This window comes from Oncorhynchus kisutch, linkage group LG10 (assembly GCF_002021735.2).
Source record: "Oncorhynchus kisutch isolate 150728-3 linkage group LG10, Okis_V2, whole genome shotgun sequence".
Taxonomy (NCBI): domain Eukaryota; kingdom Metazoa; phylum Chordata; class Actinopteri; order Salmoniformes; family Salmonidae; genus Oncorhynchus; species Oncorhynchus kisutch.
This window is the reverse complement of record NC_034183.2, coordinates 36,642,295-36,668,199: the sequence shown is the minus strand read 5'-3', so window position 1 is coordinate 36,668,199 and position 25,905 is coordinate 36,642,295. Positions and strand designations below refer to the sequence as shown.

At 43.7% G+C, this 25,905-nt stretch overlaps 1 protein-coding gene across 9 annotated transcripts in view; it reads right to left on the bottom strand.

Moving 5' to 3' along the window:
- The window catches only part of LOC109898093 (exocyst complex component 2), a 101,195-nt gene that overhangs the window by 23,141 nt on the left and 52,149 nt on the right, over positions 1-25,905 (bottom strand). For 6 of the 9 annotated variants that reach the window (XM_031833604.1, XM_020492885.2, XM_031833603.1 and 3 more), the window contains 15 exons: positions 23,401-23,546; positions 22,577-22,658; positions 22,378-22,480; positions 20,551-20,669; positions 13,837-13,956; positions 13,503-13,627; positions 13,345-13,413; positions 13,013-13,170; positions 10,951-11,072; positions 10,333-10,394; positions 5,039-5,119; positions 4,422-4,475; positions 3,824-3,865; positions 3,552-3,613; positions 3,398-3,464 (listed from right to left, as the gene is read on the bottom strand). In XM_031833604.1, the coding sequence (XP_031689464.1) occupies positions 3,398-3,464; positions 3,552-3,613; positions 3,824-3,865; positions 4,422-4,475; positions 5,039-5,119; positions 10,333-10,394; positions 10,951-11,072; positions 13,013-13,170; positions 13,345-13,413; positions 13,503-13,627; positions 13,837-13,956; positions 20,551-20,669; positions 22,378-22,480; positions 22,577-22,658; positions 23,401-23,546 (1,412 nt within the window). The remainder of the gene's footprint in view (positions 1-3,397; positions 3,465-3,551; positions 3,614-3,823; positions 3,866-4,421; positions 4,476-5,038; positions 5,120-10,332; positions 10,395-10,950; positions 11,073-13,012; positions 13,171-13,344; positions 13,414-13,502; positions 13,628-13,836; positions 13,957-20,550; positions 20,670-22,377; positions 22,481-22,576; positions 22,659-23,400; positions 23,547-25,905) is intronic. The other 3 variants (XM_031833606.1, XM_020492887.2, XM_020492889.2) reach the window with 1 other exon arrangement.

The window sequence follows — 25,905 nt, the reverse complement described above, 5'->3', positions numbered from 1 at the left end:
AGGTTTTGATTTCCTTGAATTCAGCTTCACGAGGTTGGCACACGGAATTTTGCTCCCTCGCCCAGCACGTTCCTAATCTTGGTAATGATGACAGTGGGCTATGATTGCCCTAGGCTGCTCCCCTGAGCTGGGTTTGGGGGCGAGGGATCTGTGTGTTTGGTCGAGCTCCGGCGGCTTGTCAAAGACACCATTTCCCATCACTACTACCAGCATGTCAGAGACAAATTTCACAGGGTTGACTAGTCTCAACGATCCAGATATTTCTCTTCTGGTATAATTCTCCAACGAATCTACCCATATGCGAGGCAGCTGCCTCTACTAGCTCGGCAATATGCTTGGCGTTGTTAGTGGAGAAACCTTCTCGTGTAATGAGGCGTTGTCCAAAAGTGTTGACTATTTCTCAAAAGGCATCAACGGAAGTTTGGAGAGGTGCCAGCGAAGTGCTGATGACAGAAGCCATATCCTCTTTTAGGCTACTTATTTGTTCAGCTAGCTCAGCTACAAGCGTGGTCATAGACAAGGCCTCCGACTCTGCATCAGGGCTGGCCGTGGCAGCCATTTTCGGTGTTCGAGTAGTTGGTTCGGCCTTCGATGATGTGTTGGTTGTAGCAGTTCTCTTCGGGTTGGTCTTGCTCATGGTACCATAAAAAGTGATTAAAATAATATAACCAACCGATACAGCAACAGCAAAACTAACAGCGGTGTCTAAAAACGTAAAAATTAAAGTTTAATTTGGGACCTTTCTCAAAAACGTCTTCGTACATCGCCCGAGCGGAAGTCCACCGCAAAACATTTCCTTGACTCTATCCAAGTTGATGAGCGGGAAACAAACAATGCCTGCAGAGCCGGCCCATTGAAACTACACCGAAATTAATTTCACACATAATAAGAGTTAGCCTATAGACAAGATAACATTTACAATAATCTGACGAGTGACAATATTAGGCCTATCAGTTTGTACATGATGAGATGGGCGCATCTTGTAATTGACAGATAGAGGGAAAGGAGTATCACTTTGTCAAATCCGCCATCAGAGTCACATGCAGGTAAAACATTTGGATTTCTATATAGTATCAGAAAGAGCATATTCTGCAGCTTCTATGACATGTACCTTTGTCAAATAACTCAAATTCAAGAGGTGTATCTCTATTTACGAATGTCACTTTTTCCAAGAATATCCGTGCTGTCCATGCATTCAGCACATGACCACTCGAGTGGCAGCATTGCGGTGGCTACTAAGCAAATACTAGTAACCTAATAACATTTAAATATGCTATTCTGTTATCAATGGATGAATGGGCGATAGAACCAAATAGAAACTGATAATGGTGCATGTGACTTCAATGAACTGAATGATGAGGAGGGCGATTAACTAGATTTATCTGAATAATGAGGGTGAAGAGGATGATTGAATTTAGAACAATAGTGTAATGATGACGAATTGTGGGCTGTCTAATTATTGTATTATGAAAGGCTGGAAATTGTATATAATTTCCCATCGGAGAGTAAAATCAGACACTGAGTGTAACATAGGTGTGTAGTTCAGAATGGCAAGCCGAACCAAACGAATGGACGCACTGACAGACTAGATGAATTGGAGTAACGAATATGGAGCTTGAAAATCGACATTGCTGATGAAGAGTCTCAATCTGACTCTGATGTTGACTTCGAGCCTCCGTCTCTGATGTCTGAGTCTCGCCGCGGAAAAACCAGAACAGAGCCAACTGAGGCGGTGAGCCCAACTGCCACCATGAGACAGGAGTCTGGGAGGGACGGCGCGGTTTGGGTAGAAAAGAGTGACGAGTTTATGTGGCATGCAGATGTTGTAGCACATCAAAGATTGTACTGTTGCTCATGCGCACAGAAAAATAAACAGTACGTAGGACATGTCTATGGATGAACTCAAAGCATTTATTGCACTCTTGTATGTCTGTGGGGCACACGGAGGTAAGAGCATGGATGTAGAGTTATTTTGGTCTGATAGGTATGGTGTGGACTTTTTCAGAGACCATGCCATGCAACCTCTTTCCCAGAGATTATGCGACACCTGCGGCAGGTGCTCACAAAGCAAGGCCCATGAAAACTGTGTGCAGTGCAAGCAATTTATTTCCGGGGCTTTGTGTGAGCAAAGCAAAAGTGAAGAGGCGTCTCCGGGATGCTAGCGTTCTAGGTTCCTCTGTCCAGTGTCTGTGGAATATAAAAGGACACTAACATGTGCAGGTTTGTCACACAACACAATGCCACAGAGTGCAATTGGCATGCTGACTGTAGGAATGTCCATCAGAGTTGGTTAATTTCTCTATCATAAGCTGCCTCCAACATCATTTTAGAGAATTTGGCAGTACGTCCAACCGGCCTCACAACCACGTGTAACTACGGCCGGCTCAGGACCCCCACATCCGGTTTCTGAGGAGTATTTTGAAACTGAGGAGTATTTTGGACTGTAATAAAGCCCTTTTGAGGGGAAAAACCCATTCTGATTGGCTGGGCCTGGCTCCCCAGTGGGTGGGCCTATTCACTCCTAGGCACACCAATGGCTGCGCTCCTGCTCAGTCATGTGAAATCAATAGATTAGGGGCTAATAAATTAATTTCAAGTGACTGATTCACTTATATGAACTGTAACTCAGTAAAATTGTTAAAATTGTTGCATTTTGCGTTTATATTTTTGCTTTGCTCGTCAGGTAGCCTAGCGGTTAGAGCGTTGGGCCAGTAATTGAAAGGTTGCTGGATCGAATCCCCGAGCTGAACAAGGCAGTTAACCCACTGTTCCCCAGTGACCCATCATTGTAAATAAGAATTTGTTCTTAACTGACGTGCCTAGTTAAATAAAATGAAAATAACTATGAATATTTCTTCATGCAATTAATCCTTTACACTGGTTTATGCACTATTTATCAAGCGTTGGTGCTCATAAATAAACTCTGGGCATCTGCTCTGAATATTGCCTGGCTGTCAGTCTCACCATCTCACCCCTGCTAGAGACTAGGGGAAACCCCATCTGCCCCCTGCTCCATTTCCCTTTACCAGAAAAACCCTACACACACACACTCCTCTTTGTCATCACCCCCCCCCCCCCCCCCCCACCCCACATGACACCCATGCCATTCACTCTCATCTCAGCATATAGTATTTACAGGAAATAAGGTTGTGCCTGCTTCCTGTCCACAACCAGGAAACAGCATCATAACACAGAGTGGTTTGGTTTGCCAGTGAAGGAGATACATGTGTGTGTTTGTTTGTGTGTGTAGTGGGGTGAGATTGTAAGAGAGATAGAGAGCGAGAAAGAACCCTAATTGAGAACGCTTACTGACATCGGTAATCCTGTAGAGTGAAATTGAGGCCAATAGTCTCAAAAAATTTAGGCCAATAGAATGAGAAAAATAAGATTTTCATACCAGTGTTGGACAGAAGTCCTCCTGAATGCCACTGAACAAGTTTGGAGAGGCCAGGTCCACGGACATACTGAGAACACACACACCGAAGAGTTTAAAAAACACTAATGCAGACATAGAAAAGGACACTGGAAGTAAATTCCCTGCCTGTACTCACCGTGAGGTGTCGATGTCTCTGTCTGTTTTAGTGCTCAGCTGCTCCAAGCAGTTGATGAACACCTGGAATAGGTGTTACAGGTCAGTCACATATACAGATCAGTTACTCAGACACACCTAGACAACAGTAACAGTGTACTATATTCTAAAAGTCTACTGAATGGGGTGAATGGATTGCACTGTAAACCTACAGTAAAACTACCTAGAATCTGTAGTGATTCCTTTGGGGTAATAGGAGTGTAATCCTAGTCTCTTATCTAGTCTGTACCATACCTTATTGATGTCCTTCCAGAGCTTTTCCACTTGCTCTCGAACCTGCTCGGAAAGTAACATCATCTACATGTCTACTGAATTTGAACTGAATTTGTGCAGTGAAGACCTACAGTAAACGACTGGTTTCTGTTGGTATTCCTATGGTGAAATATGACGTAATCCTTGACTCTACTTTGTACCGTACCTTCATGATCCTCCCACAGAGCTTCCTGGCCCCTTCATGCTACAAAGTTAAAAAGTCTACAATAATCTGAGGGCCAGTTCAACGGACATTGATAGACTAATCTCAGTGGAGATTCTCCATTGAAAGTCCAGGACTAGTTTTAATCTGTGTCCTGGAAACTGTCCCTAAATGCCTACCGGACTTCTGTATTGTAGCCTATAGACGACCTGTGACCTGTAGGAGTCCCTTCAGTGTAGACAGAGTGAAATATAGAGTAAACTTATTCTCTAGTGACATTCACACCATACCTTCATGCTAAACTACCAGCTTTATTGAAGGGAATCCTATGTTGAACTATACTGTAATATGAATCTCTACTCCGTATTATTGTGGTAAAATATACTGTAAACCTAATCTGCAGTGACTGTACAGTACCTTTATGATGTCCACACAGAGCTCTGAGGCCTGGTCCTGATCCAACTGGAGGATCTGAAGACAGGGGAGGAGAGCAAGGTGAGACAGGACACTCAGCCGCATAAAACAACTATCACACTGTAACGTGGTCCAATACAACAACATATCCAGGTAACTACCAAAATAAAGGAAACACTTGAGTAAAGGAGGGATACAACTTATATTGAAAGCAGGTGCATCCACACAGGTGTGGTTTGTCATTTAAGCAATTAATATCCCATCATGCTTAGGGGTCATGTATACAAATGTCCAGTTGCCCATTATTTTAGCTACCATGGCTAGAAGAAATCTCATTGACTCTGAAAGAGTGGTCTCAAAGGAGCATAGGGGGTTTAAAGTGTGTGTGTGTGTGTGTCTCATTCACCAAATCTCAACCCAAATTGAACACTTAAAGAAGATTATGGAGCGAAGCCTGAGAATCTATGCCAAGGTGCAGTGAAGCTGATCTGGTGGCTCGCGTTGGACCAACACCCCATTAAGACACTTTATGTTGGTGTTTCCCTAATTTTGGCAGTTAACTTGTAGTTCACATAGATGAATGAGATTCTGTGATAGTGTAATGTGTGTGTGTTTCTTACATTGACCTCCCCAGGTTTGGTCTCCATGGGTTCTTTGAGTGACTGCAGCATCTGCACCATGCACTGCTCAAACTGGGCCGGCTGCTCACAACACAAAGATCGAATACATAGTGTATTCAGAAAGTATTCAGACCACTTGACATTTTCCACATTTTGTTACGTTACAGCCTTATTCTAAAATTGATACAATTATATATTTTTCTCAATCTACACACAATACCCCATAATGACAAAGCAAAACTGTTTTTTAGAAATGTTTGCAAACGTATTAAAAATTAAAAACAAAAACCTTATTTACATAAGTATTCAGACCCTTTGCTATGAGACTCGAAATTGAGCTCAGGTGCATCCTGTTTCCATTGATCTTCCTTGAGATGTTGCTACAACGTAAATGGAGTCTGTGGTAAATTCAATTGATTGGACATGATTTGGAAAGGAACACACCTGTCTATCTAAGGTCCCACACACTGGACAGTGCATATCAGTTAACCCACTGTTCCCCGGGCGCCGAAGACGTGCATGTCGATTAAGGCAGCCCACCGCACCTCTCTGGTTCAGAGGGGTTGGGTTAAATGCGGGAAGACCCATTTCAGTTGAAAGCATTCAGTTGTACAACTGATTAGGTAACCCCTTAGGTAACCCCTTAGGTAACCCCTTTCCCTTTCCTTTCAGAGCAAAAACTAAGCCATGAGGTCGAATAAATTGTCTGTAGAGGCAAACACAGATCTGGGGAAGGGTACCAAAACATTTTCGCAGCATTGAAGGTCCCCAAGAACACAGTGGCCTCTATCATTCTTAAATGGAAGAAGTTTGGAACCACCAAGACTCTTCCAAGTACAGGCTGCCTGGCCAAACTGAGCAACTGGGGGAGAAGGGCCTTGGTCAGGGAGGTGACCAAGAACCCGATGGTCACTCTGACATAGCTCCAGAGTTCCTCTGTGGAGATGGGAGAACCTTTCAGAAGGACAACCATCTCTGCAGCACTCCACCAATCAGGACTTTATGGTAGAGTGGCCAGACGGAAGACACTCCTCAGTAAAAGACAAGTGTCTGCTTGGAGTTTGCCAAAAGGCACCTAAAGACTCTCAGACCATGAGAAACAAGATTCTGTGATCTGATGAAACCAAGATTGAACTCTTAGGCCTGAATGCCAAGCATCACGTCTGGAAGAAACCTGGCACCATCCCTACGGTGAAGCATGGTGGTGACAGCATCACGCAGTGGGGATGTTTTTCAGTGACAAGGACTGGGAGACTAGTCAGGATAAAGGGAATGATGAACTGAGCAAAGTACAGGGAGATCATGGATGAAAACCTGCTCCAGAGCGCTGAGGACCTCAGACTGGGGCGAAGGTTCAGAGAGGGTCTGGTGAGAAGAATGGGAGAAACTCCCCAAATACAAGTGTGACAAGCTTGTAGCGTCATACCCAAGAAGAATCAAGGCTGTAATCGCTGCCAAAGGTGTTTCAACAATGTACTGCGTAAAGAGTCTGAATACTTAGATTATCTATAAAACATTTGCAAAGATTTTCAAAAAATGAGATGCTTTGTCATTATGGGGTTTTGAGTGCAGATTGATGAGAAAAATATATATACATACACACACATACACTACCGTTCAAAAGTTTGGGTTCACTTAGAAATGTTTTTCATGAAAACATACATGAAATGAGTTGCAAAATGAATAGGAAATATAGTCAAGACGTTGACAAGGTTATAAATAATGATTCTTAATTGAAATAATAATTGTGTCCTTCAAACTTAGCTTCCGTCAAAAAATACTCCATTTGCAGCAATTACAGCCTTGCAGACCTTTGACATTTTAGTTGTCAATTTATTGAGGTAGTCTGAAGAGATTTCACCGCATGCTTCCTGAAGCACCACCCACAAGTTGGATTGGCTTGATGGGCACTTCTTACGCACCATACGGTCAAGCTGCTCCCACAACAGCTCAATAGGGTTGAGATCTGGTGACTGTGCTGGCCACTCCATTATAGACAGAATACCAGCTGACTGCCTCTTCCCTAAATAGTTCTTGCATAGTTTGGAGTTGTGCTTTGGGTCATTGTCCTGTTGTAGGAGGAAATTGGCTCCAATTAAGCGCTGTCCACAGGGTATGGCATGCAAAATGGAGTGACAGCCTTCCTTCTTCAAGATCCCTTTAACCCTGTACAAATCTCCCACTTTACCACCACCAAAGCACTCCCAGACCATCACATTGCCTCCACCATGCTTGACAGATGACATCAAGCACTCCTCCAGCATATTTACATTTTTTCTGCATCTCACAAATGTACTTCTTTGTGATTTGAACACCTCAAACTTTAGATTTGTCTGTCCATAACTTTTTTTCCAATCTTCCAGTGTCCAGTGTCTGTGTTCTTTTGCCCATCTTAATCTTTTGTTTTTATTGGCCAGTCTGAGACTTGGCTTTTTCATTGCAACTCTGCCTAGAAGGCCAGCATCCCGAAGTCACCTCTTTACTGTTGACGTTGAGACTTGTGTTTTGCGGGTACCATTTAATGAAGCTGCCAGTTGTGGACTTGTAAGGCGTCCGTTTCTCAAACTCGACACTAATGTACAGTGGGGCAAAAAAGTATTTAGTCAGCCACAAATTGTGCAAGTTCTCCCACTTAAAAAGATGAGAGGCCTGTAATTTTCATCATAGGTACACTTCAACTATGACAGACAAAATGAGATTTTTCTCTCTCCAGAAAATCAAATTGTAGGATTTTTAATGAATTTATTTGCAAATTATGTTGGAAAATAAGTATTTGGTCACCTACAAACAAGCAAGATTTCTGGATCTCACAGACCTGTAACTTCTTCTTTAAAGGGCTCCTCTGTCCTCCACTCGTTACCTGTATTAATGGCACCTGTTTGAACTTGTTATCAGTATAAAAGTCCACAACCTCAAACAGTCACACTCCAAACTCCACTATGGCCAAGACAAAAGAGCTGTCAAAGGACACCAGAAACAAAATTGTAGACCTGCACCAGGCTGGGAAGACTGAATCTGCAATAGGTAAGCAGCTAGGTTTGAAGAAATCAACTGTGGGAGCAATTATTAGGAAATGTAAGACATACAAGACCACTGATAATCTCCCTCGATCTGGGGCTCCACGCAAGATCTCACCCCGTGGGGTCAAAATGATCACAAGAACGGTGAGCAAAAATCACAGACCCACACGGGGGGACCTAGTGAATGACCTGCAGAGAGCTGGGGCCAAAGTTTTATTTTATTTTACCTTTATTTAACTAGGCAAGTCAGTTAAGAACAAATTCTTATTTTCAATGACTGCCTAGGAACAGTGGGTTAACTGCCTGTTCAGGGGCAGAACGACAGATTTGTACCTTGTCAGCGCGGGGGTTTGAATGGCAACCTTCTGGTTACTAGTCCAACGCTCTAACCACTAGGCTACCCTGCCGCAAACAAAGCCTACCATCAGTAACACACTACGCTGCCAGGGACTCAAATCCTGCAGTGTCAGACGTGTCCCCCTGCTTAAGCCAGTACATGTCCAGGCCCGTCTGAAGTTTGCTAGAGAGCATTTGGATGATCCAGAAGAAGATTGGGAGAATGTCATATGGTCAGATGAAACCAAAATAGAACTTTTTGGTAAAAACTCAACTCTTCGTGTTTGGAGGACAAAGAATGCTGAGTTGTATCCAAAGAACACCATACCTATTGTGAAGCATGGGGGTGGAAACATTATTCTTTGGGGCTGTTTTTCTGCAAAGGGACCAGGACGACTGATCCGTGTAAAGGAAAGAATGACTGGGGCCATGTATCGTGAGATTTTGAGTGAAAACCCCCTTCCATCAGCAAGGGCATTGAAGATGAAACGTGGCTGGGTCTTTCAGCATGACAATGATCCCAAACACACCGCCCAGGCAACGAAGGAGTGGCTTCGTAAGAAGCATTTCAAGGTCCTGGAGTGGCCTAGCCAGTCTCCAGATCTCAACCACATAGAAAATCTTTGGAGGGAGTTGAAAGTCCGTGTAGCCCAGCAACAGCCCCAAAACATCACTGCTCTAGAGGAGATCTGCATGGAATGGGCCAAAATACCAGCAACAGTGTGTGAAAACCTTGTGAAGACTTACAGAAAATGTTTGACCTCTGTCATTGCCAACAAAGGGTATATAACAAAGTATTGAGATAAACTTTTGTTATTGACCAAATACTTATTTTTCACCATAATTTGCAAATAAATTCATTTAAAAATCCTACAATGTGATTTTCTGGATTTTTTTCCTTCTCATTTTGTCTGTCATAGTTGAAGAGTACCTATGATGAAAATTTGCCCCACTGTACTTGTCCTCTTGCTCAGTTGTGCACCAGGGCCTCCCACTCCTCTTTCTATTCTGATTAGAGCACTCACTGTATATAGACTTTGTTTTCTACTGTATTATTGACTGTATATTTTGTTCATTCCATGTGTAACTCTGTGTTGTTGTATGTGTCGAACTGCTATGCTTTATCTTGGCCAGGTCGCATTTGCAAATGAGAACTTGTTCTCAACTAGCTTACCTGGTTAAATAAAGGTGAAATAAAAAATAATAAATAAAAAAAAGTTTGCGCTGTTATATGAAGGGAGTAGTACACAGCGTTGTACGAGATCTTCAGTTTCTTGGCAATTTCTCACATGGAATAGCCTTCATTTCTCAGAACAAGAATAGACTGATGAGTTTCAGAAGAAAGTTATTTGTTTCTGGTCATTTTGAGCCTGTAATCGAACCCACAAATGCTGATGCTCCAGATACTCAACTAGTCTAAAGAAGGCTAGTTTTATTGCTTCTTTAATCAGAACAACATTTCTCAGCTGTGCTAACCTAATTGTAAAAGGGTTTTCTAATTATCATTTTGCCTTTTAAAATTATAAACTTGGATTAGGTAACACAACGTGCCATTGGAACACAGGAGTGATGGTTGCTGATAATGGGCCTCTGAATGACTATGTAGATATCAGCTGTTTCGAGCTACAATAGTCATTTACAACATTAACAATGTCTACACTGTATTTCTGATCAATTTGTTGTTCTTTAATGGACCAAAATATTTGCCTTTCAAAAACAAGGACATTTCCAAGTGAACCCAAACTTTTGAACGGTAGTGTATATATTTTAGAATAAGGTTTTAACGTAACAAAATGTGGAAAAAGTCAAGGGGTCTGAATACTTTCCGAATGCACTGTAGATTACACCATGTCATATTTTATATCATACTGTATCTTACCATAATAAATCATGATATATCACTAAGTGGAGTGTATGTTATAGTAACTATAGCTTTACCAGGCTGGTGATTCCTTCATTGTCTACGACCCAGTCCTCTTTCTCTGCAACCCTTTTGACATCTGACAAAGCACATTAAAAAACATGAATGATTGTAGAGGCTACAAATGTGTGAACTCTTTACATGATTTTTGATCTACTAGGTAGAAGATGGCTAACAACTGACCAGTTCACATTACATTTTAAATAGGACTGTGAGAGTTGTTTGGAGGAAGACTGCAGTAGAAAGTGAAATGACCCTCTAAACTAGTGTATAACTACCTTCAAAACCACCTTTAGTTGGTACTATCAACCCAGATGTTCTATAGAACTAGGACCACTGTCAGAATAACCAAACTTGTTAACCACATTTTCTCTAACCTCACATAACTCACCCCTTCCATTTCTCCTCTCCCCTATCCATCAAACCTTGCTACATCGCTATCCTTCCAGCTCCCCCTCTCTCCAGGGTGCAGAGGGCAGGATGACCAGTTGATGTCTCAGCTCCTACAGTAGATCCCTCCCTCCCTTCCACTCTGTGGTGTGGTGCAGGGTGACCAGTCAACAGTGGTGTCTCAGCTACAACAGTAGATCCCCCTCACCCCCCCCCCCCCATATCTCCATCCTCCCTTTCCTCACCCTCTGCGGTGTGGTGCAGGGTGACCAGTAGACAGTGGTGTCTCAGCTCTAACAATAGATCCTGGATCACCTGCAGTAGATCATTGGGGATCTCGAGAGCTACCAGAGCCTCAAAAATTATTCTGAAGACGTGGGAGAAAAAGAGAGAGGGGAGAGAGGAGGGTAAGAAATGAGGGAGAAATAGAAGGCAGGAAAGCGATAGAGACGGTGAGACAGTGGAGGTGGGATTGGGGGTCAGGAATATGGGGATTGGGGGTCAGGAATATGGGGTATACGTTCTCACACACACACACAAAATCAGGGATTATCAGTTAGATTCAGATTTATCTTGAGCGGATGGTCGGGGGGCTGAAACATAATTACAAATCATTTGTAGACTACAAACTGCAAATTGAATGCAAGAATGAAAAACAGATAATATTTGACTAAAACAAAATCAATTCAAACCTGGCTTACATTTGTATAAACAGTTGAAGTTGGAAGTTTACATACACGTAGGTTGGAGTCATTAAAACTCGTTTTTCAACCACTCCACAAATTTCTTGTTAACAAACTATAGTTTTGGCAAGTTGGTTAGGACATCTACTTCATGCATGACAAGGAATTCTTCCAACAACTCTTTGCTTGACATCATGGGAAAATCAAAAGAAGTCAGCCAAGACCTCAGAAAATAAATTATAGACCTCCACAAGTCTGGTTCATCCTTGGGAGCAATTTCCAAACACCTGAAGGTACCACGTTCATCTGTACAAACAATAGTACGGAAATATAAACACCATGGGAACACGCAGCCATTAAACCACTCAGGAAGGAGACGCGTTCTGTCTCCTAGAGATGAACGTACTTTGGTGCGAAAATAGCAAATCAATCCCAGAACAACAGCAAAGGACCTTGTGAAGATGCTGGAGGAAACGGGTACAAAAGTATCTATAGCCACAGTAAAAACAAGTCCTATATCGACATAACCTGAAAGGCTGCTCAACAAGGAAGAAGCCACTGCCCCCAAACCGCCACAAAAAAAAGCACGCCTACACATGGGGACAAAGATCATACTTTTTGGAGAAATGTCCTCTGGTCGGATGAAACAAAAATGGAACTGTTTGGCCATAATGACCATCGCTATGTTTGGAGGAAAAAGGGGGAGGCTTGCAAGCCGAAGAACACCATCCCAACCGTGAAGCACAGGGGTGGCAGCATCATATTGTGGGGGTGCTTTGCTGCAGGAGGGACTGGTGCACAAACCAAAATAGATGGCATCATGAGGAAAGAAAATTACGTGGATATATTGAAGCAACATCTCAAGACATCAGTCAAGAAGTTAAAGCTTAGTCGCAAATGGGTCTTCCAAATGGACAATGACCCCAAACATAATTCCAAAGTTGTGGCAAAATGACTTAAGGACAACAAAGTCAAGGTATTGGAGTGGCCATCACAAAGCCCTGACCTCAATCCAATAAAATTTGTGGGCAGAACTGGAAAAGAGTGTGCGAGCAAGAAGGCCTACAAACCTGACTCAGTTACACCAGCTCTGGCAGGAGGAATGGGCCAAAATACACCCAACTTATCGTGGGAAGCTTATGGAAGGCTATCTGAAACGTTTGACCCAAGTTAAACAATTTAAAGGCAATGCTACCAGATACTAATTGAGTGCATGTAAACTTCTGACCCACTGGGAATGTGATGAAAGAAACAAAAGCTGAAATAAATAATTCGCTCTACTATTATTCTGACATTTCACATTCTTAAAATAAAGTGGTGATCCTTACTGGAATAAATGTCAGAAATTGTGAAGAACGGAGCTAAAATGTAGTTGGTTAAGGTGTATGTAAACTTCCAACTTCAACTGTGTTTCTCTATTATGCGTGGGAATACTTCAGAACAGATTTCCAAAATTAAAATCACTTGGAGCTCATTTCCTTGTGTTTTTAGAATCTTATGTCCAACAATAAAGATAATAATAATTGTCAGCGAATTTGGGGGGCCAAATAAAACCACCCACGAGCCAAATTCAGTGCGCGGGCCACCAGTTGGGGAACTCTGCACTATAGTGACATGTCCATACCTAACGATGTGTATGACCTGAGTAAGCCAGGGTCCAGTGAGCTCAGTCTTATTCTCCCAGCCACCGTACAATCTCAGCTCCAGCTCTGTCAGGGTGGAGGGGAGCAGAGCACCTCTCACCAGCTTCACCAAGCGATGAGTCACCTCCTCTATCATTTTCTATACAGACACACAGAAACAGACTTGAGTCCTATAACAATACAACAATACCACTTTGGGCCCATTACAAGGCACTGCCCATTTTGCTTTAGCTCTGAAAACTGTAGACACTGATGAGAGGGCATTCTTACGGTTATAAAAAGTGTATCTAAAACTATATCCAACACAACTCACCTTAAAGTCGTTCTGTCTCTGCCTGGCATTCTTCTTTGACTTTTCAACCTGGCCAGATTTCTCTCCAGTCTGATAAAAGCACACGTTTGACAACAGTGAAAATATGCTGTCTTGGATCATTACATTCATGACACCCAATCACTATCTGTTTTGCATACCTCGCTGAAGAGGCTGCCGTTGACATAGGAGATCCAGAGCTTCCAGAAGTTGGGGAGCTGGCCAATCACCACGTCCGACAGCTTCTCCACAAACTGCACCTGCTGGGGTGTCTCATAATGCCAGGCTGCAACACACAAAGCCAGGAGACAGACCGGTTATAGTGTACATAAAAATACAGAATAGTTCACAATTAAACTTTACAAATGTACTGTACACAGTGCTGATGTTTTTTGGGGAAACATGTCCAAAACCCTTTCAAAACTCCCAGGTTGAAAATGTCTGGTAGAGTGTGTGTATTGTTATACTGTCCTATAATATAGTAGGATTACTCACTGCCGTGGCGTGGGGTATGCAAGATGCCCCCCTTATTCAGAGGAGCTGTGTCCCTGATCCTACTGAAAGCCGTTGGGCGAGGGTCCCCCTCTAGATCCAGGGCTATGGCCCCCAAGCCCACTGAGATGGAGAGATAGAAGGAGAGGGGGAGAGAGAAAAAGAGAGAAATAAACCCACAGGAACACATACTTGAGAGATTAAATAAACCTTTTTCATAATAACTCCCCATTCCTCAATAATCTCAGCAGCCTTTCACACCAAACAATCCCTCACTCGCTCCTCTCCTTCGTTCTTTATTTGTCTTCTGGTCCACCTCTCCCCTGGCCAGTAACAGATAGAATGCCCTGTTGTTTCAGGGTGAGAGAGAAAAGTAAAAGGGGGAGGATGAGGAGAGGAGAAGCGAGCAAAGGGGAGCTGAAGAGAGTGCAAACCCACTGTTTGTACGGGGCAGAGGCGAACTGGGTTTAGCTGGGCCACACTGGGCACAGTGATGTCTGTGCGGATCTGGGTCAGATTACTCTGGCCTCATCAGGCCGCTCACTGCTCTCCACAAGATGGTGATAGAGAGCTACAGTGGTACTGCAGCCAGGGGGTGACTGGCTGACTGGCACTCTTATGCTGAAGGCACGGTTATTTTGCACCCTTGCTTCCAGTGCACTTGGCTTAGTGCACTCCTGTGGGTCACTGGATGAGGTTTGGTAAAGAAAACCTGGACGGGGTGAAAGGTCAGCCCTGTGACCTTTGGTCTTTGACATGAAAGTGAAACCTGCACTGATAAGGCTGTGATAGAAACTCAGGGTAAAGCACTAATACAACAACACTACTAGAGCTTAAATAGCACGCCCACAGATCCTTATTGTAAACGCATTGAGAAAAATAACAGGGCTTATTTCCAGAACATATGACACACACACAGTGAGTCACAAACTCGTTCTCTTGTGTATGTTGCGGTCTATGAGCTTTGGAGAAAACCCCAGACTGCTTGGGCAGCAGGCTTACAGTACAGCAGATCAAACCCGTCCATCTCCAAATGTGAGGAAAGTCTACAAGGTGAGTCAGACAAACCAGACACGGTTTTTCAAACGCATGAATATATAGCCGCACATTAAGTAGAAACACATATGTTTGGAAGTACATATTTAGGCACACACACACGACACCATGGGAAAGGGTTCACCCGACACCTGGATCAACAGCAGCAGCTCTCATCCCTCTCTCTATAAAAAGAAAGATAGGAAAACATGGACAAGAATGAGAGAGAGAAAGCAGCTCCATATGTGCAGTGTGTGTCCGTGTGCCCATTGTGTGTGTTTATCGGTATGGCCATACACTGATTGAGAGTGTGTTTCAAAGTTTCTTGTGTGTTTAATGTGTACGATTAGAAAGTTAATTCTTTCTGTGAGTGTGTGTATGCATGTCTGTGTGTGTTGAAGACCCTGTGTGTCTTCTGTCAGCGCGGTGCAGCTCACTTCCTTCTCTACCCTGCAGGTCGCACGACTTCCTGTTCCCCACGGGGTCGCAACCCCGACCACACACACACACTGCTTTCTGTCTAAACACCATACACACACTCCCCCTTTCTCTATTGCACTCACTCTCTCCCACACACATACACGTGCAGAAGATACATATCCAGTGATCCTGTAAAGGACGAACACATTCTACATACACTATATGTACACACAAAAGTATGTGGACGCCCCTTCAAATTAGTGGATTTCAGCCCGTTGCTGACAGGAGTATAAAATAGAGCACACAGCCATGCAATCTCCATAGACAAACATTGGAAATAGAATGGCCTCACTGAAGAGCTCATTGACTTTCAAAGTGGCACCGTCATATGATGCCACCTTCCAACAAGTCAGTTTGTCAAATTTCTGCCCTGCTAGAGCTGTCCCGGTCAACTGTAAGTGCTGTTATTGTGAGGTGGAAAAGTTGAGGAGCAACAACGGCTCGGCTGCAAAGTGGTATGCCACACAAGCTCACTGAATGGGACCGCCGAGTGCTGAAGCATGTGGCGCGTAAAAATCATCTGTCCTCGGTTGCCACTCACTACCGAGTTCTAAACTCCTCTGGAAGCTTCATGAAATGGGTTTCCATGGCCGGGCAGCAGCACACAAGCCTAAGATCACCATGCACAATGCCAAGTGACGTTGGAATGGTGTAAAGCTCGCTGCCATTGGAATCTGGAACAGTGAAAATGCATTCTCTGGAGTGATGAATCACGCTTCAGATCGGTGTGGAAGAACTTGACTGGCCTGCACAGAGAATGCAGTGGAAAGCCATCCCAGAAGAGTGGAGGCTGTTATAGCAGCAAAGGGGGACCAACTCCATATTAATGCCCATGATTTTAGAATGAGATGTTCGACGAGCAGGTGTCCACATACTTTTAGAATATGGAGCTGCTTTCTCCCTCTCATTCTTGTCCATGTTTTCCTATCTGTTATTTACATTGAGCTGTTCAAATGACAGAATTACCAGGCTGTTGATATGAATACAGCCGGGTTTGAAATTGCCCCTTCAAGTTTTTCTTAATACCCTAACACTGCCTAATAAATACCCGAAGACTGCACAGTGAAGATCTGCACCAGTCAGTGTGTCCTGGCCTTCTAACCATTCACCCGACTGACAACGTTATTTTCCTACAAACACAATTGCTGCTAATTGTATTTCTCCTTGGCGGGGTGTGTATTGTTCAGGAACTAAAAGCAACACAGTTTGTAATTGAATTGGGCAGAGATCGATTGAGATAACAGACAAATAAAATGGGAGCTTATAGACATACAGAAGCAACTGACTGCTAGCGCTGCCCTGCTCGCGGCTACGCTACAAACCAACCAACCACACACAAAAATGTGATTCATTGTGTTTCAAACAAAAGGATATACATTTTTAGGGTATTTTCACAGGTAATTATTAAGAGTCAAAACAACACACTAGAATGAGCTTCCGAACCTTCACGTTCTGGAACATTCCAGACATGAGAGGAAAACTACAACAGTTACCAATAAATCGAAGAGCTATAGGCTTGCGCTGTCACGCGTGACTCATAGGTCTCAAGGTCCATTCTGCTAGCTACAACACTGGATAATAATTAATAATTAGTGTGCACGTTTGATGATATTTTTTATATATTTTTTAAGTTAAATAAAAATATTGAACCTTTATTTAATGACGATGATTGATGTGAGGAGAGAGAGTGGGGCAGGTGGAGGAAAGGTTTAGGTGTAGCTAGGTGGATGTGGTCTTGGTGGGGTTGGGGCAGTGGGTGCTGCTGTTGAGGGATGCTTTTGGTAAGCACTGGTTTTGGGTTTGGTGTGGGGGGGGGGGGGGGCTGAGGGAAGCAGGGATGTGGTCTAGGAGTGTAAATGGCTGCCAGGTGCGTAGAGTGGCTGAGCTCACAAGACAGGGGACAGGAGACAGCTGCTGCTGCTGCTGAGTGTGTGCATGTGTGTGCATTTGATATTCAATGATTCCTTTAAATAATGCCATAAGTGTATCTGAGTGACATCCATGTACTGAATTACAGACTCACCTTACATACAGTAGGCCTATGCACTACGAGCCCTAACTAAATTCACAGACAGACACTTACCTTCCTGTCTCCGTATAGGCTAACAGCTGTCTGACAGCTGTGTCCAAGTGTCCATGTCTGTCGCGATGTGTAACTAACTCGATCCCAGAGATGAGTGATGCAGCTCTGTAGCTCAAGGTGAAGAGCATTAGAGAGCGCACAATAACCCGCCCCCATACTCACGGAGCCCCGGAACCCACTGTTACCCTTAGCATTAGCCCTGTTTATACTCTGACTCCACTATATACGACAGCCACCACCCACGCAGTGTTCTGTCTGCAAGCCTAAGATCACCATGAGCAATGTCAAGCGTCAGCCGGAGTGGTGTAAAGCTCGCCACCATTGGACTCTGGAGTGATGATTCACACTTCACCATCTGGCAGTCCGACTGACGAATCTGGGTTTGGCGGATGCCAGGACAACGTTACCTGCCCCAATGCATAGTGTTAACTGTAAAGTTTGGTTAAGGAGGAATAATGGTCTTGGGCTGTTTTTCATGGTTCGAGCTAGGCCCCTTAGTTCCAGTGAAGGGAAATCTTAACGCTACACCATACAATGACATTCTAAACAATTCTGTGCTTCCAACTTTGTGGCAATAGTTTCAGGATGACAATGCCCCTGTGCACAAAGCGAGGTCCATACAGAAATGGTTTGTCGAGATCAGTGTGGAAGAACTTAACTGGCTTGCACAGAGCCCTGACCTCAACCCCACCAAACACCTTTGGATGAATTGGAACTCTGACTGCGAGCCAGGCCTAATCGTCCATCAGTGCCCGACCTCACTAATGATCGTGGCTGAATGGAAGCAAGTCCCCACAGAAATGGTCCACCAACATCTAGTGGAATGCCTTCCCAGAAGAGTGGAAGCTGTTATAGCAGCAAAAGGGGGACCAACTCCATATGAATGGCCATGATTTTGTAATGAGATGTTTGACGAGCAGGTGTCCACATACTTTTATACACAAAATGCCATGTAATGTTAATATTCAGAAGTATTCAACTCCTTGAGTCAATACATGTTAGAATCACCTGTGGCAGTGATTACTGCTGTGAGTCTTTCTGGGTACGTCTCAAAGAGCTTTGTACAAACTTTTTTTATTTATTCTTCAAGCTCTTTCAAGTTGGTTGTTGATCATTGCTAGACAGCCATTTGCAAGTCTTGCCATAGATTTCCAAGCTGATTTAAGTCAAAACCGTAACTAGGCCACCCAGTGTATACTTGGCCTTGTGTTTTAGGCAACTGTCCTGCTGAAAGGTGAATTCGTCTCCCAGTGTCTGCTGGAAAGCAAACTGAACCAGGTTTTCCTCTAGGATTTTGCCTGTGCTTAATTCTATTCTGTTTCCTATTATCCTAAAAAAAAACTTGTGGTCCTTAGCCGATGACAAGCATACCCATAACATGATGCAGCCACCACCATGCTTGAAAATATGTGGTACTCAGTGAAGTGTTTTGTTGTATTCAGGACAAAAGTTCATTTCTTTGCCATATTTGATGCAGTATTACTTTAATTGTTTTAAGATCACCATTGGTCTCATGATAAAATCCCTGAGTGTTTTCCTTCCTCTCCGGCAACTGAGTTAGGAAGGGCGCCTGTATCTCTGTAGTGACTGGGTGTATTGATACACCATCCAAAGTGTAATTTATAACTGCACCATGTTCAGAGGGATATTTAATGTCAGCTTTTAATATATTTTTTTTACAAATATCTACCAATATGTGTCCTTATTTGCAAGGCATTGGAAAACCTCCCTGGTCTTTGTGGTTGAATCTGTGCTTGAAATTTACTGCTCGACTGAGGGACTACAGCTAAGTGTACGTGTGGGGTACAGAGATGAGGCAGTCATTTAAAAATCATGTTCAACACTATTGTTGCACACAGAGCGAGTCCAAGCAACTTATTATGTGACTTGTTAAGCAACTGTTTACTTCTAAACTTATTTAGGCTTGCCATAACAAAAGGGTTGAACACTTACTGACTCAAGACATTTCAGCTTTTCGTGTCTGTCGATCAGTGATACAAAATCTCAATTTAAATCAATTTTAAATTCACGCTGTAACACAACAAAATGTGGAAAAAGTCAAGAGGTGTGAATACTTTCTGAAGGTGCTGTACATCAAAGCTGTGATCGAGAGACTGAGAAACAGCTTCCATATCCCTCCATCAAACTGTTAAACAGTCATCACTAGCCGGCCTCTGACCGGTACCCTGCCCTGAACCTTAGAGACTGCTGCCCTATGTACATACAGTCATTGAACACTTGTCCCTTTTAAAATGTTTACATACCCTTTTACCCACTTTATATACTGTATATACTGTATTCTAGTCATGGCTCATCCTATATAACTAGAACAATAATGTCCATATTGTCTATGCACACCCTTATATAGACACTGAGTGTACAAAACATTAAGAACAACTTTCTAATATTGAGTTGCTGTCCCATGTTGACTCCAATGCTTCCCACAGTCGTGTCAAGTTGGCTGGATGTCCTTTGGGTGCTGGACCATTCTTGATACACAAAACGTTTGAGGGTGAAAACCCCAGCAGCATTGCAGTTCTTGACACAAACCGGTGCGTCTGGCACCTGCTACCATACCCCATTCAAAAGGCACTTAAATAGTGTCTTGCCCATTCACCCTCTGAATGGCACACAAACACAATCATGTCCTTCTTTAACCTGTCTCCTCCCCTTCATCTACATTGGATTTGGAAGTGGATTTAACAAGTGACATCACTTGGGGATCCTAGCTTTCACCTGGATTCAACTGGTCAGTCTGTCATGGAACGAGCAGGTGTTCTTAATAACAGGGGTGTCTAGCAATATGTACATTTGTGTGTGCGTGTCTGTGCATATGTGTGAGCATGGGTCTGTACTGTTCATCCTGAGCAGATGGTTTCACATTATTCCTGGTACTGATTTAACAGAGAAACAGCTTCATTGGGGTTAATTGTTCCAATCCATCTGTGCAGCCTAGTGTCGGTGTGTGTGTGTGCTGTAACATGTCGGGCCCTGAAACCCAAGTCCAATGCCAAGAGAGAGCGATGACAGGAGGGAGCGTGTTGACATATGGCGTGTGTGTGTGTGTGTGTGTGTGCATGTATACATAGATATAACGTGTGTGTGTGTGTTTAACTCACCTCTCTGGTAATTGATAAACTCCTCCTTGCAGTTCTGCATGAGTCCGAGGATCCACTTGTGCTGGGCGGAGATACATTGCCAGGCAGGGTCCCCTGATGCATGCAGGTCAGACAGGTACCTGGAAGGAACACACACAGGTAAGGGTGAAAATGTGGGCGCAGCACTTCACAGGTGATACTGACACACTCAGGTGAGAAATGGGTGTAAACAGCACTTCAATAGGACACCCGTTAAAATCTAAACCCTGTGCCCTCGATCTCCCTCAGCCTTTGCCTTAACCTAACTTCCTCCCCAAAATCATCATCCCATACCCACAGTCCTCTTCCCCAGTACATTCCCTGTACAGCTGCACTCGGTACTCTGTGGGATCATCACAAAAGAGTCTGAGTCACTGACTGCGGCTCTGCGCTGGCTTCATCACATAGCAGGCAGACCAGACTAATTTGTTCCTCATTACAGGAGATCCCTCTGAACCCCTAGCCAGCCAGTCTCTACAGTATGCCCCCACAAGACCTGGGTTCAAGCAGTATTTCCCAAATCCTTTGGACATTTCATTGCCTAGAGTACCAGACGGGCGGGTTTTGGTATGCACTTTGGGGAATATTCTATTGGTTAAATTTGACCAGGCAAGTTCAATCAAGCACAGTATTTAAAAGAACATAAATTTAACCATTTTACTGTGACATGTGGTTCGTCTCTGTAGACATTGTACCAATGCGCCAGGCTTAACACGTCTGTAGAAGTTCCCGTGTCAGTTGGGACAGAGAGGATGAGTCAGAAACTGGAAGCGCGTCACCGGTAACGCCACAGCTAAATTACTCAAATGTAAACGTTACGTAAAACCCAGGTCTGGTTTAGCCAACCCTCCACAGCCCCCACCACAGCCCCTCAGCCAGCTAACCAGCTAGTTCACCCCCAACACAGCCTGCTAGTCCCCTTAATGTGTGTAAGGTAAACTGGGGGTATGGTGGGCGTGTAAAGCTAGCTAGCTATAATATAATGTAATGTAGGAGGATGAAAGATGGCTGCTGTGGTCTAGGGCTGCGCTCTCTCGTTCTGACGAGTCAGTCTGAGCAATAATAAACCAGCCAAGACCACAACTATGCAGGATGTCGGGAAAGGGGGCGAAAGAGGGAGAGAATGAAAATGAGACCAAGGGGAAAAGAGGAACAAGGATAGAGAGAGACAGATATTTAAGAGAGACAGGGAAGTGAGCGAGAAAGAAAATGAGAGAGAGAGGAGAAAGAACAAGACATGAAGAAAGATGTATATTAAAAGTACATTTTCAGCCAAATGACCGCGGTCACCGTAGTTACGGGGGGGAAGACCATCAGGAAAATAAAATAACCGTCATAACGTAAAAAAAAAACATAACTAAAATGAAGACTGTTTCAGCAAGGGGTTGTTGCAAACCAATAAGCAACCATGTTTCATCGCGTTGTAAAGAGTTACCACGGAAACGGACTGAACCGCACGTCGGCAGCAGCAGTCTTCAGTCCACTGTTTGCTCCACAACACAGAATTCTAAAACTGTCTAGAGAGGACGCAGTTTTAGAGTTTTGTGGAACAAACAGCTCACTGAAGATGGCTGCAGCCGACGTGCGGTTGAGTCCGTATCCATGGTAACACGGTCCCGTTACACGATTATAAAATGAACGTGCCAGCCCTAAAGAAGAGGCAAACAACGAGCCAGAGACAGAAAGTAAGAAGAGCAAACAGAACGAATATGGGAAATGTAATACACTAAAACCATAAAGACATGACTAAATTTTGCACTGCGTAACATCTAACCCTCTACAGTGCAGTATGTGTATACATAGTGAGACCTTATGTATCTCTTCTGGTCATGCAGGGTTGAAGGTGTCTCCAGTAGCTTGTCCAGGAGCAGAATCTTCAGAGCCCCGATCCTCGTCTCCACCTCGGCATACACTACACACAGACAGACAGGAGAGAACACCGTCATTACTCTTGTTTCCAGCACAGTAAACTGGACCCCCCCCTTCCAAGAAGCTCAGTTCACCCTACCTTTTTTAAAGACCGAGACCTCCGTGTTGCTGAACAGAGACTTGGCTTTCTCATAGTCATTGATCACCACGTCATAATCTCCCTGAAGGAGAACACATACAATTCTCAAGACAGCAATATCACAATGCTTCATTTAAAAAAATGTATAGATATTTTATTTGACAGGGGATTATTTCATACGTGGAGACACTTGTGTGTAGAGTGCACTGGACATGAACATGACACTTTGACATTCTAGCTTCTCTAGCACCACCTTCTGGATGCCGGGCTGGAGATTGAGCAACAGGTTGAGGTGTGCATGCTGTGCGTGTGTTCCATGACGTAGACTGCCTAGGTGAATCCAGGTGAAAGCCATGGTCCCTTATTGATCTCACTTGTTAAATCCACTTCCATCAGTATAGATGAAGGGGAGGAAACAGGTTAAAGATTTTAAAGAAACAGGAAACAGATTTTTAAGCCTTGAGACAATTGAGACGTGGATTGGGTGAGTGCGCCATTCAGAGGGTGCCTTTGAACGGGGTATGGTAGTAGGTGCCAGGCGCACTGGTTTGAGTGGGTCAAGAACTGCAACGCTGCAGCGTTTTTTTTTCACGCTCAACAGTTTCCCGTGTGTATCAAGAATGGTCCACCACCAAAGGACATCCAGCCAACTTGACAAAACTGTGGGAAGCATTGGAGTCAACATGGGCCAGCATCCCTGTGGAACGCTTTCAACACCTTGTAGAGTCCATGCCCTGATGAATTGAGACTATTCTGAGGGCAAAAGGAGGGTGCAACTCAACCTTAGGAAAGTGTTCTTCATGTTTTGGAAACTCGGTGTATACCTTATGTATGTTGCGTTCGATGTTGAGCGGCAGGTTGAAGAGGAACTTGAAGCGCTGCAGGACGTTGAGGGCGTTCCGCGTCGAGTCAGCTTTATCCTTCCGCCCCAACACCTCCTGGAACAGAGTGTCTGCTGTATCACTGGCTCCTGGGGTGGAGAGAGTGGGGTGGAGAGAGTGGGGTGGAGAGAGTGGGGTGGAGAGAGTGGGAGGGGAATACAGGGAGAAGATAGAGAGAAGAGAGGAAGGGATAGAGAGAGATAGAAAGAGTGAGGGGGAGTACTACAGACATCAAGAAAAAGTTAAAAAGGTTAAATTTGTATTATTATTTCACTATTAATACATACAGTGCCTTGCGAAAGTATTCGGCCCCCTTGAACTTTGTGACCTTTTGCCACATTTCAGGCTTCAAACATAAAGATATAAAACTGTATTTTTTGTGAAGAATCAACAACAAGTGGGACACAATCATGAAGTGGAACGACATTTATTGGATATTTCAAACTTTTTTAACAAATCAAAAACTGAAAAATTGGGCGTGCAAAATTATTCAGCACCCTTAAGTTAATACTTTGTAGCGCCACCTTTTGCTGCAATTACAGCTATAAGTCACTTGGGGTATGTCTCTATCAGTTTTGCACATCGAGAGACTGAAATTTTTTCCTATTCCTCCTTGCAAAACAGCTCGAGCTCAGTGAGGTTGGATGGAGAGCATTTGTGAACAGCAGTTTTCAGTTCGTTGCACAGATTCTCGATTGGATTCAGGTCTGGACTTTGACTTGGCCATTCTAACACCTGGATATGTTTATTTTTGAAGCATTCCATTGTAGATTTTGCTTTATGTTTTGGATCATTGTCTTGTTGGAAGACAAATCTCCGTCCCAGTCTCAGGTCTTTTGCAGACTCCATCAGGTTTTCTTCCAGAATGGTCCTGTATTTGGCTCCATCCATCTTCCCATCAATTTTAACCATCTTCCCTGTCCCTGCTGAAGAAAAGCAGGCCCAAACCATGATGCTGCCACCACCATGTTTGACAGTGGGGATGGTGTGTTCAAGGTGATGAGCTGTGTTGCTTTTACGCCAAACGTAACGTTTTGCATTGTTGCCAAAAAGTTCAATTTTGGTTTCATCTGACCAGAGCACCTTCTTCCACATGTTTGGTGTGTCTCCCAGGTGGCTTGTGGCAAACTTTAAACAACACTTTTTATGGATATCTTTAAGAAATGGCTTTCTTCTTGCCACTCTTCCATAAAGGCCAGATTTGTGCAATATATGACTGATTGTTGTCCTATGGACAGAGTCTCCCACCTCAGCTGTAGATCTCTGCAGTTCATCCAGAGGGATCATGGGCCTCTTGGCTGCATCTCTGATCAGTCTTCTCCTTGTATGAGCTGAAAGTTTAGAGGGACGGCCAGGTCTTGGTAGATTTGCAGTGGTCTGATACTCCTTCCATTTCAATATTATCGCTTGCACAGTGCTCCTTGGGATGTTTAAAGCTTGGGAAATATTTTTGTATACAAATCCGGCTTTAAACTTCTTCACAACAGTATCTCGGACCTGCCTGGTGTGTTCCTTGTTCTTCATGATGCTCTCTGCGCTTTTAACGGACCTCTGAGACTATCACAGTGCAGGTGCATTTATACGGAGACTTGATTACACACAGGTGGATTGTATTTATCATCATTAGTCATTTAGGTCAACATTGGATCATTCAGAGATCCTCACTGAACTTCTGAAGAGAGTTTGCTGCACTGAAAGTAAAGGGGCTGAATAATTTTGCACGCCCAATTTTTCTGTTTTTGATTTGTTAAAAAAGTTTGAAATATCCAATAAATGTCATTCCACTTCATGATTGTGTCCCACTTGTTGTTGATTCTTCACAAAAAAATACAGTTTTATATCTTTATGTTTGAAGCCTGAAATGTGGCAAAAGGTCGCAAAGTTCAAGGGGGACGAATACTTTCGCAAGGCACTGTATCTCTCAGACATTAAGATCCTGGTTTTCCTCTGTGGTGATGGCATGTGTGTTATATTATCTGAACTTAGAGGGGTGGAAAAAGATTCAAGGAGTGTGACACCTATCTCTTACTCTAGTCCCTCTTTTTCTCTCTGGGCCATTAGTACTCTCCGGCTTCTTGGGTGGCCTCGGAAGTGGATGCGAAAAAAACAAGGACTCGCTAAAATGAATTTAAATCAGAAAAAAAAAAGACTCCTCACCTGCTCCCGCGAACCCCAAATCTCGAAGGGAAAAAGATTGAGATTTAAAACACTTTGCTCCAGACTCCATGCTCTGACTGCCGAGATGTCATGTGTTTGATATTTTGAGGGGCTGTTTGTGATTAGCTGATGGGTTGAGGGTTTGATGGGCGGGTGGGGTGGGATGGAGGTTAAGGGGGTGTATGGGAAGAAGACAGGGGTCTTGGGTCGAGGCACTGTGGGGATGAAAGCAGCGTCCAGCTGGGAGGTATATTAACCTTCAACCCTGAGGAAAGGACCTTTTCGTTAACT